Source organism: Schistocerca nitens, chromosome 8 (assembly GCF_023898315.1).
Source record: "Schistocerca nitens isolate TAMUIC-IGC-003100 chromosome 8, iqSchNite1.1, whole genome shotgun sequence".
Classification (NCBI taxonomy): Eukaryota; Metazoa; Arthropoda; class Insecta; order Orthoptera; family Acrididae; genus Schistocerca; species Schistocerca nitens.
This window is the reverse complement of record NC_064621.1, coordinates 532,992,312-533,005,921: the sequence shown is the minus strand read 5'-3', so window position 1 is coordinate 533,005,921 and position 13,610 is coordinate 532,992,312. Positions and strand designations below refer to the sequence as shown.

Below are 13,610 nucleotides of genomic sequence, written 5' to 3'. Positions count from 1 at the left end.
TGCCCGGTCTCCTGTCACCGACGGACCTGGAGCCTGACGTCAAGAAGAGCCTTCCACTCACCCCGGGGAGGGGGAGAAGGTCTTCTGTGGCCACCCACTTCATACATAGTAGCACCTACTGCATTAGCACCCCACTTCATGTCCAGCCAACATGGGATGCCTGCATCACAGGGCGTGTATTCACCAGGAAAATCTACATCGTCTGTGTTGTTAACACAAATATTTACCGGCGGCCACAGCACAACACAACACAACACCAGGTCTCCACCAATGGCCCCCAGGCATCGCTACCCTTTCATGAAGCCTGCAGAACAGCTTCACTAGAGGTCACAGCCAGCCCAGGAACTACTCTGATACGCCAGGCACGTGATCCGGCAGTTACATCCGCCAAATAGGATTTATAGGGTGGCACACTGCTGGCAAAGAGCAGTTCAATGCACCGCTCAGAAGTATACAGAGCTGCCACCCTGGCAGCCAAGGCCAGACACCTCTTATAGCTGGCCGATCTCCTGCAGATGGACTTGGATTAGTTGTCAGACATCTTGACATTGTAGAATTGTTTTATTGTGATCTCTCCCCGTGAAGAGAAGGGTCTTTTCTATTATTATTTCTTATTTTACACTCCTGGAAATTGAAATAAGAACACCGTGAATTCATTGTCCCAGGAAGGGGAAACTTTATTGACACATTCCTGGGGTCAGATACATCACATGATCACACTGACAGAACCACAGGCACATAGACACAGGCAACAGAGCATGCACAATGTCGGCACTAGTACAGTGTATATCCACCTTTCGCAGCAATGCAGGCTGCTATTCTCCCATGGAGACGATCGTAGAGATGCTGGATGTAGTCCTGTGGAACGGCTTGCCATGCCATTTCCACCTGGCGCCTCAGTTGGACCAGCGTTCGTGCTGGACGTGCAGACCACGTGAGACGACGCTTCATCCAGTCCCAAACATGCTCAATGGGGGACAGATCCGGAGATCTTGCTGGCCAGGGTAGTTGACTTACACCTTCTAGAGCACGTTGGGTGGCACGGGATACATGCGGACGTGCATTGTCCTGTTGGAACAGCAAGTTCCCTTGCCGGTCTAGGAATGGTAGAACGATGGGTTCGATGACGGTTTGGATGTACCGTGCACTATTCAGTGTCCCCTCGACGATCACCAGTGGTGTACGGCCAGTGTAGGAGATCGCTCCCCACACCATGATGCCGGGTGTTGGCCCTGTGTGCCTCGGTCGTATGCAGTCCTGATTGTGGCGCTCACCTGCATGGCGCCAAACACGCATACGACCATCATTGGCACCAAGGCAGAAGCGACTCTCATCGCTGAAGACGACACGTCTCCATTCGTCCCTCCATTCACGCCTGTCGCGACACCACTGGAGGCGGGCTGCACGATGTTGGGGCGTGAGCGGAAGACGGCCTAACGGTGTGCGGGACTGTAGCCCAGCTTCATGGAGACGGTTGTGAATGGTCCTCGCCGATACCCCAGGAGCAACAGTGTCCCTAATTTGCTGGGAAGTGGCGGTGCGGTCCCCTACGGCACTGCGTAGGATCCTACGGTCTTGGCGTGCATCCGTGCGTCACTGCGGTCCGGTCCGAGGTCGACGGGCATGTGCACCTTCCGCCGACCACTGGCGAACACATTGATGTACTGTGGAGACCTCACGCCCCATGTGTTGAGCAATTCGGCGGTACGTCCACCCGGCCTCCCGCATGCCCACTATACGCCCTCGCTCAAAGTCCGTCAACTGCACATACGGTTCACGTCCACGCTGTCGCGGCATGCTACCAGTGTTAAAGACTGTGATGGAGCTCCGTATGCCATGGCAAACTGGCTGACACTGACGGCGGCGGTGCACAAATGCTGCGCAGCTAGCGCCATTCGACGGCCAACACCGCGGTTCCTGGTGTGTCCGCTGTGCCGTGCGTATGATCATTGCTTGTACAGCCATCTCGCAGTGTCCGGAGCAAGTATGGTGGGTCTGACACACCGGTGTCAATGTGCTCTTTTTTCCATTTCCAGGAGTGTATATTTGTGATGATCCACAGTTGGGATCAAGTCTGTTGTTCTTTTGGAGACTGTATTATTGTTTCGTTTTAGTAAGTCCAAAAAATTGTTTTCGAACTTGGGTTTTCCGCATTTCTCTTCTGCTAGTGCAGATACTTCATTAACAGAACACAACAACCACCACTTTTTTCAAAATTCGTTTTTAATAGTTTCTGGTACTTTAATATTAGCTGCTCACAATTAACCAGCTGATTAGCTCCTGTTCTGGCACAATGTCTCCACTTGTTGTTTTACTTATTTGTATTATTTTTGTACAGACACTGTGAACCACATGACCATGGAATTTTACTGTATCCATCTTATCGTTGACACTCACAAATAACATGATAGGTATAACCTTCTGAAGAACGGCAGTAAGTGCCTGAAACCAGTAAAGAAATTAAATTTATTTCATCCAACTAGTCTGCTTGTGTCTGTATGTGTGGATGGATATGTGTGTGTGTGCGAGTGTATACCTGTCCTTTTTTCCCCCTAAGGTAAGTCTTTCCGCTCCCGGGATTGGAATGACTCCTTACCCTCTCCCTTAAAACCCACATCCTTTCATCTTTCCCTCTCCTTCCCTCTTTCCTGACGAAGCAACCGTTGGTTGCGAAAGCTAGAATTTTGTGTGTATATTTGTGTTTGTTTGTGTGTCTATCGACCTGCCAGCGCTTTTGTTTGGTAAGTCTCATCATCTTTCTTTTTAGATATATTTTTTCCACGTGGAATGTTTCCCTCTGTTATATTCAACTAGTTTCTTATTATTTCGTTATGTACAACTACAGTTGCTGAGAATGTATAAAATACTAAATTGTATTAAAATATGTACTGTTTCTTCAGTGATCATTTAAATATATGACTATGAGTTTCATAATCGGTTTAAGATGTGAAAAATGGATTTTGTTACTGCGAAAACTTCTGTTCAAGTGTTAAATTACAAGAAAAATTTAATTTTGCTAATACATTGTAAACTTCTTGTTCTGATATTGTCCACAGAATGTAATACCAAAGAGCTCATTGAATTTAAAACATCTAGCTTAATAAAAGAAGAAACATGCATGAAAAAGTTGGTATGTCGAGTTCTGTAAAAATGTGTAATTTGAAATTTTTTTCTCAATAAAGCCCATTAGTGATGAACTTCAATAATTCCTTCATTAACCCCTTTTTATGGGATGAGCTGAATTATATTTTTGAAATTTTTTGAATCAGCAATATTGAGTACACTAAAAAATACTTTTCCTGTAAAATTTTGAGTTTTGTTAAGTGATCCTCAGTTCTTGAATGAAATATTTCCTGCTCCAAAAACTATTTCTTATTACTTGTGATAACTCATTTTCAGTATTGAGTATAAACGTGAATTTCCAAATTAATGTTTCAGTTTACAGAAAAGAGCCAGTTGGATATTTTACGTGATTCACCTACAAAGTTCCATTTGCTCAGTTTGTAAATGAAGGTTGATTGCAATCTTTTTTAATGTTGAAGCATTATCACAAAAAGCAGGATGCTAACAAAACAATAGTATTAGATAGCCTATAACAATTATGGTACCCAACTCCACAATGCAGGATACAGCCATGGCAGTCGCTACTCAAGTACACAAATGGTCCACTGCAAATAGCCTAACCTTAAATCTTTCAAAAACCAATATGATACAGTTTCTGACAAAAAATAAAAAAATAAAGCTCCTGAAACACATGTTAACAATCACAAAATTAATGAAACCACACATACAAAATTCCTAGGTATCCAGATAGTCACCTAAGATCGAAAGAACAAATTGATCAGCTGGTCAAGAAACTTAGCTCACTGTGCTTTGCACTAAGAGCTCTCCATCAGTTAGTAGACAGAGAAATAATGTTGTTGTCATATTTTGCATATTTCCATTCTGTTCTCTCCTATGGCATAATCTTCTGGGGAAATGCTGTAGGTGTTGAAAAAGTCTTCAGAATACAAAAACGAGCAGTGAGGCTAATATGTGGGGTCCCTAATAGGACATCCTGCAGAGGTCTCTTCAAATCTCTCAGGATACTTACCATCACAGGTCAGTATCTCACCAATGTTATTTGTAGCCAACAACAGGGAATTGTTTCAGAAAAATTGTGACATCCACAACCATGACACAAGACAGGTGAAAAATTTTCATGAAGCCTCTGCAACTCTCACTAAAGTACATAGGGGAGTTACTGAGTCAGGTATAAAGGTCTTCAATAAGCTCCCTGTCAATATAAAAAAGGAAATAAATAATGCACAGGTTTTCAAAAGAAAACTAAAATTATTCCGCATTGAACAAACTTTCTATAAAATGAATGAATACTTAGAGCTATAAGGTATATGAGTGGGGGAAACTGCCTAAGAAAAGCACTCCCTTAAAGATAAAGTGTGATGCTGTTACTTGTAGTTTAACTGAAATTGTGGTGACAAAATGTAAATTTATCTGTTTAATTACTATAAAATGTGAACTCCCATGTATCCCACTCTCTTGAGCATTCACTTAAACCTCTTCTTAAGGAATGCAGTTAAAATTTGTATTCAATTCAAATGATGACCATGAAGAAAATTTACTTAAATGTCAGTAGCATAAAAATATGCACTGTCACTTATTCTACAATTTTAAACAATCACTTAAACTGTTTTGGCATAATGCGGGCTTTAATACTGATTGTAAGTAATTGTTCTTGTTAAATAAGCCAATGTCTGTGCAGTGTAATGTATAAATGTTCATGTACTGGTATAATTGCATCAATTGACTTGTCCTATATTACTTGTACACTGGCTGTATAATATGTAATCAACAGGACCAAATAAATAAATAAATAATAAATAAATAAAATACACTTTTTTAAACTGATAATTTCATGCCTTTTTATTTATACCTGTGGATCTGAGTAGCAAATTGATATTCTTTCTTCATCTGTGCTGAGCTTTGAAAATGTCTTGTGAATCCAGTTTTCTCCAAGCTGGTCTTCAACAGATTCTGCATAAACAAGGAAAAAACCTTCCTTCTTTGACTGCAGTGTTGCTTCAGAGCATATCCTGGTGAATTCTGGATCAATACTAACATTATTTGCTGCCATCCTGAAGAACCTACAAACAATTTTTCAAAAAGGAATAAGTCAGCAGTGTGCCCGACTAATTATTCACACACACACACACACACACACACAAATGTATGCACTTGGCACCATACATGTACTTTAAAGTGCAGGAATTTATGTTATGGAATACTCACATTGTACATATTATGTTTTGTTTGAGAGCCACCATAAGATGAAGCTTCCTTTTTGTATGTTACTCAACTATAAGTGACTTCACATGCAAAACTTTAATTTTTTGTTGTCTTGTTGAGATGTATCAATAAAGCAATGAAGCTCACATACTAATAGGTATAGTAAGATGGTAGAAACCTGAAACTGATTGTATTGAGATGTTTGGAGTAAATCTAAGTGTGTATCAAAGGAAGAGGCTACAGAGAGTGATTGTAGTGAGATTTTTGGAGTAAATCTAAGTGTGTATCAAAGGAAGAGGCTACGGAGTGGTGGAGGTGGTATTTTCATTGCAGTACAGAAGAAACTCAAATCCACAGAGGCAGAAATTGAAGCTGCATGTGAGATTGTTTGGGCAAGATTCAGTTTCAGGTTGGGCATAAACTTATAACTGGATCCCTCTATCAGCCAGCAGATTCACTCCCTGATGTACCTGGAAAACTTTAGAGGAAAAGACAGCTCACTAATACATGTTTATGCCTATTATACCTTCATCATTGGAAAAGAATTTAAGCCATTCAGCAGCTGATTAGAATCCTTACAGTTTTGTCAATGGTGCACGTGACAAGACATCCTGCAAAACAGTTCTTAATTACCTCTCTGAAAACTTATTAGTAGAACAGGTAGCACAGATGCTGACTTACGGCAGAAATATATTAGTTCTAATGGCATAAACTGGCCTGACCTCTCGGAGGATGTCTGATATCACTGACCACAAGGCAGTTCTACAACAATTGTTTCCAAAACACAAATGACAACTAAAACAAGTAGAAATGAAAATAATCAATTTTTGACAGTATAATATAATTGGATAGATAAAAAAATCTACTCACCAAGTGGCAGCCAGAGAATGCACACACACACACACACACACACACACACACACACACACACACACGTTTTAACTTATGCAAGCTTGAGCCAGTGGATCCTTCTTCTGGCAGAAAAGTTGAAGGGAAAGGAAGAGGGGTGAAGGAAAAGGACTGGAGAGGTTCGGGAAAAGGGGTACAGTTCGGAAAAGTCACCCAGAAACCCAGGTCAGGGGAGATTTAGCATTGCGCAGAGTGGCAGCGCTATGTCACCTCCCTCGGGCATGGGTGTGTGTGTTGTTCTTAGCATAAATTAGTTTAAGTAGTGTGTAAGTCTAGGGACTGATGACTTCAGCAGTTTGGTCCCTTAGGAATTCACACACATTTGAACATTTTTTTGGAGACTTACCAGGTAGGATGAGAAGGAAAGCCTTTCCCTCTCATCCCACCTGGTAAGTCTCTCCTGACCCAGTATTCTGGGTGACATTTCTGAACTGTACCTCTTTTCCTAAATCTCTGCAGTCATTTTCCTTCACCCCTCTTCCTTCCCCTTCACCTCTTCTGCTGGAAGAAGGAGCCACTAGCTCCAAAAGCTTGCCTAAGTTAAACCTTTTTGTGTGTGCATGTTTTCTCCTGCTGCAGCTGGGTGAGTAGATTTTTGTATCTATCCACTTACATTATATTGTCAAAGACAAGTAGAAAGATCTACATGTTCAGTAAAATGGAAAATAGGCAGTAGTGTTGTGTCTCAAGGATGAACGTGAAACATTTAAGTCTTGGCAGGATCATTTAGAGGGACTGTGACTAAAGTTTGGAAGGACAGTTGACCAAGTCTGAATAAATATGTGATCAATTGAAGTGTTTATGATGGAGGGACCCTCCATAATGTACATGCTCTACATGGAAGCTTCTAAGCAAACAGCAACTGCTACTTAATAAATATAAAACAGAGCATAGGTCTATAGATACAGATATGCTGAATGAAACACATTTAGCTGTCAAAAGGGCAAAGTGTAAAGTCTTCAACAATTACCATAGCCTAATATTGCTGAAAGACGCCTCAGAATACTCAAAGAAATCCTGATCACACGGAAAGGCTATCAGTGGCACCAAAGTTGTCCAAACGCTCAAGGATGACAAAGGAATTGAAAGCAAAACAAAACAAGAAATGCTAAAATCTGTTTTCAAATGTTTCTTTACAAAGGAGGATCAGTACTGCCAAAGCTTAAATCCCACATCACTACAAAGATGAGTAATACAGGTGCTTACAGTGTTGGGAAACAGCTGAAATCACAAAAATGAAACAATACTCCATAGCCCAATGGAATCTCTATCACATTATGTACAGAATTTGCAACTGAGTTAACACCTCTTTTAACTACAGTATACTGTAGATACCTTGAACTAAAAACTGTGTCCAGTATCTGGAAGAAAGCGTAGGTCACTTCCATATACAAGAATAGTAGCAGAAGTGATCCACGAAAATTTTGTGCAGTGTTATTGGTATCCATCTGTTGTAGAATCTGAGAAGATATTCTTAGCTAAAATGTAATTACGTATCTCAAACAGAATGACCTCCTTCATGCCAACTGGCATCCTGAAAGCCATGTGTCAAGGCAATCATAAATAGGCAGTCTTTCTCAACTTCTGAAAAGTATTTGATGTGTTCTTTATTCATCCAGAAAATGTCTGCCGATTGCGGCAATGTCATTTGCACATGAACATGCAGTCTGGAATGCAAGCACGCATGCCCACTTACACACACAGCATGCACCTACCCACACACAAACATACACAAACACAAACACACACACACACACACACACACACACACACACACACACACACACATTACATATAATATAAAAATATATTGTAATAGTCCAATAAATTAATTCTGTCCTTACTTTAGGAGCAGTTGCAGTTTTTGCACATTCTTTCTTTCAAGTCTGCTGTACTTCACATGGTCTAAAAGTTCTGCGGCTGAGTAGAAGAAGTGATCTAATAAGAATGTCCTTAGGGATTTATAAAACAAGGACAATGAGGAAACACCTTTTATTTTGTGTGTCAAACCATTCTACATTCCTATAGAACTGTTTGTAGTGAAGGTCTTAAAGGCTGATATCATTAAGGACTGGACATGGAATTCGTCCTTTTGCCTGGTATTATTTGTGTATACAGAGAGGTCCACAAAAATGTAAACACTCTTTGATAGTCAATATTAAGGGAACAAAATTATGCATTATTATACTTCTTGCCCCATTTGCAGCCAAACAACACCAATGCCACTGAACTGTTGACTGAACTTGGGCTGTCAGTGTTGTTGGTGTCTTAGCCACACAGGATGCCTCAGTGGTTTCTTGTAGCTCATCCAGTGTAGCTGGCTTCTGTTGATAAACTTCAGGTCCTCCTAGGTAGATGTCAAAAGGTGTAAGGTCTGAAGATGATGGTGGGTACTCAACAGTTCCTCTTCGACCTATCCATCATCCAGGTAGTTTTTCATCCAAAAAGGCTCTGACAGCTCTGAGGCAGGGCACCATCTTGTTTTTGGTAAAATCTTTCATTTCAAACACCTCTCAGATGGCAGGTAAAATCAATGTTTGCAGCATATGAAGATACACTTCACCAGTTACAGTACCTTCAAAGAAGAATGACTAATCAAACCACAATGACAGTCCACACCAGACAGTAACACCTGTTAGATAAACATATTTGCCCACGTGAACATGAGGATTTTCAGGAGCCCAGTATGTGCAGTTGTGGTGGTTTACAGCACAGTTCAGCTTGTATTGTACCTCATCAGACCAGATAACCGCCCCTGCAAACCATACATTGTAGCAAAACATCACTTCAAATGACCCATAGTACTCTATCTTCGATCTGGGTCACCCTCGTTCATAGTGTGCAGTGACCTTGGAACGCACGCCATACACTCTGCAGCCCTCAGTATGGTCATATGCTTCATCAGCAAAGCCCACTGTCACATGTGCCCAGCTTCACAGATTTTTGAGGTAATCTAGTAAAATGTTGCAACACAGCAGTGCTGGAAGCTGGATTTGTTGATGTTTTTGGTCGGCACATCTTGAACAGTACCATTGGCTTCAAATTTATGTTGAATACAATAAATTGTTATACATGTTGGTGGCTGAGTTCCATACACATTATGCCATTGCAATTGCACCTCCATCATGTTTTCGTACTTCTACTACCACTTCAGTACAGTCTTGCACTGCTCAAATGACAATCTTACTTCACTGACTGCTGCACTGTCATCTGCTAGAAAATGCACACCAAGATCTGTTGTGAAAACAGTGGCCTATGCTACCACACAAAATAGCAATGATGTGTCATTTTATTCCAAACAGATTAACTATCAAAGAGTTCTACATATTTCTAGACCTATTTGTGTTAAAGCTTTTGTTTATCTCTTTTAAATTCTTTGTCACATATTTACATGTTTCTAGAATAAAAATATAGAGGAGTTGGAGGATATCAAAGACGTTTGGAAGAGGGCCCCTCAGGAATCAATTTGTCATACACAGTGGATTACTCTTATAACTCTTTTGTGGGTCAAGAAGGCGACTGAGCTAGCAGTTGTGCTACCCCAAAATATACCATAATCCCATACTGTAGAATGCTGTGGAACAGGGTAAAGTAAGCAATCTGAATGATGTGGAAGCCCTCTGAAAATGGTTAAAATGAGAAGTAATGGAAGAGGCAATGGCTGGATTACTAAAGGAACTAGAACTTCTTACCAGAAAAAAAGAAAACTGAAATAAATCTGCAATGAAAATAATTGCACAGCAGATGTGCACATGCACTACAAAACATACATAAAAATTTTACAAAAGGTGATAAAGCACGCAAAAAATTGTACAATAAAGTTACAGCAATGTGGGGAAAAATAAGAAAACTAACGACAACATTGTCTTGTTATTACAGAATAAGTGAAACAGTAAATACATTTAGCAGCTACTTCATCGGAATAGCTTAAAATGCAATAAAAACTAATTCTATTGGAATTCAGCTGCCAGCAGGAAACAAGATCAAAGCTGAAGTTATCAGTGTTTGAGGATGATGTGAGCAGGGAGGAAACAGTCAAAGATTTACACATTTAAAAACATACTGAGCAGGAATTGATGGCATATCTAAAAGAATATTACAGCTCTCCCTCCAAAACATTATTAACTCCCTCACTCATGTACGTGACTGCTCATTAGAGATGGGCATCATCCCTGATAAGCTAAGAAATTACAAAATTATGCCAATATTCAAAGCTGGTGACAAAATTAAAGTCACAAACTATCACCCCATTACATTAACATACTGTTTTCCAAAATATTGGAAACAAAATTATGTGGAATAAGTTAATAAAGTTTATGAACATAAATGGGGGTAGGGATGGAAGACGGAAATTGGTATGCCCTTGCAAAGGAACTATTCCAGCATTTGCCTTAAGCAATTTAGGGAAGTCATGGAAAACGTAAATGAGGATGACTGGATGTGGGTTTGAACACTCATACTCCCAGATGTAAGTTTGTTAATCACTTTGCTACCTCATTTGGTATAAACTAAAACTGAAAATTTGCCAGTTCTCAACATGGTTTCCAAAGTAAGAAATCAACTGAGCATACCCACTATTCTAGAAGCCACTGATGAAAAACAGCAGGTATATTTTTAGACTTAAATAAAGTTTTTGACATAGTAAACCACAGAACTCTCTTAAACAAACTTGAGTACTATGGCATTAGGAGATTAGCAAATGAATGGATTTGTTTGTTTCTCAGTGACTGCAAGCAATAAGTGTGCGTTAGATATCCAACAAGAAGTGAACTCTGTTGCAGATCAGTTAAATAAATGGTCAGAAATGAATCAGCTTTTAATAACAACAGGAAAACAGTAGCAATAAATTTCCATAAGTATCAAAACAACAACCAAATATCACAATCAACCAACAATGCATTTTGAATAAAGAAGTAACAAAATTTCTTGGCATTTGGATTAAAAGTGACCTTAAGTGGAACAAACATAATGCCAAGCTGAACACAGGCTGCTATCTTTTAAGGACTCGAAAAGGATGCGTAAATGAACAGGCTCTAATTTCTGCCTGTTACACATATTTTAATGCACTTCTAAAATATGGACTCATATTCTGGGGAAATTTACCAGCAGCTCTAAAGACTTTCAGAATCCAAAAAAGACCCATTAGGATTATTGCAAGGAGCAGAGCTAGACAGTCATGTTAACCAATATCTAAAACACAATCTTTCATGGCACACTAATGAATATTTTTAAAAAATGTAATTGGAAATAATAACAGTATTAGGAAAAATGGTGACTTACATCCGTCAGAACACTATATTAAAAGGTAACTTGCATTTACTCCCAGCCAATACAAGTTTTTATCAAAAAGGTGCCATCGGATCGCCACATTGTGCATTGTGGTTCATCACTCCACGCAACATTTTTCCTGTGTTTAATAATCCAATGTTTACTCTCATTATGGGATGATGTGGATAGATGTCTGCCTATTAAACATTACAGCACTCTTCAACTGTTGGTGGTCTCTGTCAGTCAACAGACGAGTTTGGCCTGTATGCTTTTGTGCTATATGTGTCCCTTCACATTTCCACTTCACTATCACATTGGAAACAGTGAACCTAGGGATGTTTAGGTGTGTGGAAACCTCATGTACAGATTTAAGACACAAGTGACACCCAATCACCTGACCACATTTGAAGTCCGTGACTTCCGTGGAGCACCCCATTCTGCTGCCTCACGATGTCTAATGACTACTGAGGTCACTGATATGGAGTACCTGGCAGTAAGTGGCAGCATAATGCACCTAATATGAAAAATGTATGTTTTTGGGGTGTCCAGATACTTTTGACCACATAGTGTAGAATGCTCCTATGATATGGTCTCGTGATACTATGCGTACCAGTACCTGGTGAGATAACAAGTCCCTATATACTGAAAAAATGATCAGAAACTGACCAAATATGATCAGCTATTGGTTTATGTAAAATTAAACAGTGCTGGTCCCTCACTTATCTAAACAGCTCAATAAGCAGAAAGCACTGCATTATAAAGCCAGATGGCAGCAAGCTGCACTTACCACTGCAAGCATGCATGCTGGATTCTTGATGAAATAGTGTCATTGTGAATAAGTAGAACACCCACTCCATGTAACCTATTTTGGAAGGAGAAGAAGACTAAGACTGGATAATTTCACATACCTTGGCAGTGCTGTGGCAAGTGATGGGAGTGCCAATCATGAGGTTCTCAACAGGGTAATCAAAGGACCCAAATTCTTCAATCTAGTACAAAGATGTGTCTGGGATAAAAAGTCTCTCTAAGGGCTAAACAGACCATATTCAAAATTTCCTTTTTCCTATCATGTCCTACATCCTGGAGGGCTGTCATAATCAAAAGATACAGAACTTAACTACAAACTTGTGAGATGGAGTTTTGTAGGTGTGCTCTACAAAATACAAGGAGAGGCCAGTCAGAAATAAACACATAAGGAGAGACCTGCCAGTGGAAGGCACCACGGATTAAAGGCTGAGTACAGCAAGATTTAAGTGGTATGGTAGTGTGAAAAGGAGGCAGCATAACCAAATTCCCTGTCACTACTTGGGAAAGAATGTGCCATTACAAAGACCAGCTGGACTTCCAAGAAAGAGACTGTGGGACCAAATTAAAGAAGACATTGAAAGGAAAGAAGAAACATGGAATGCTGTGATGAGGGAGGAGATCTACCAAGATAGAAACAAATGGAAGCAAATCATTTGAAAACAGTAATCCAGCTTGCTGCAAGGACTCCCTGATTATGTAAAGTTCCTTGGGGTCCAGCTTGGTAAATGGTTAAAATGGAGTTAATACATAAATAAACTAATCTACCTGTCCCATCCTTTGTCAAACTCCAAAACTACACACACACGCACACACACACACACAATGTAGAAAAGCCACCCACCGGACTATCTGTAAACAAACATAAATGGGAAACAGTTACTTACAAAAAGGACAAACATACAGCAAAACCGATTGAAAAAAGGGACTTTCTTGTTGTTGGCGACTCCATACTGAAAAATGTTACAGCTCCAGGCTGTGAAATCAATGTTCGTCCTGGAATCCGATTGCATCAGATCAGCAGGCACTTTTAAATAATTCTTAATCTGTAATGAAGTGAAACTGAAAATGGCAATGAAAACAGGACAAATACAAAGGTGTATTCATTCATGTCGGAACAAATTCCATCTGGAACAGCAGTGAGGAAGAAATAATCAGTGAAACACAGAACTTGATCTGCTCAGCAAAAAATGTGTTTGCAAATTCAAAAACTGTCATTAATGCAATTTTACACAGAAGGTCATTAAGTGATACATACATAAATATGATAAACAGTGGAATCAGGGAACAGTGCGACAAGCTGGATGCAATTGTTGTAGGCTCAAATAAATTTTTAAGTGGTA

General features: G+C 40.0%; 1 protein-coding gene across 2 annotated transcripts in view; it reads right to left on the bottom strand.

Moving 5' to 3' along the window:
* Positions 1–13,610, bottom strand: part of LOC126198904 (SET and MYND domain-containing protein 4-like) — a 146,300-nt gene that overhangs the window by 119,618 nt on the left and 13,072 nt on the right. For both annotated transcript variants that reach the window (XM_049935530.1, XM_049935531.1), the window contains exon 2: positions 4,934–5,144. In XM_049935530.1, coding sequence (XP_049791487.1) covers positions 4,934–5,144 — 211 coding nt within the window. The remainder of the gene's footprint in view (positions 1–4,933; positions 5,145–13,610) is intronic.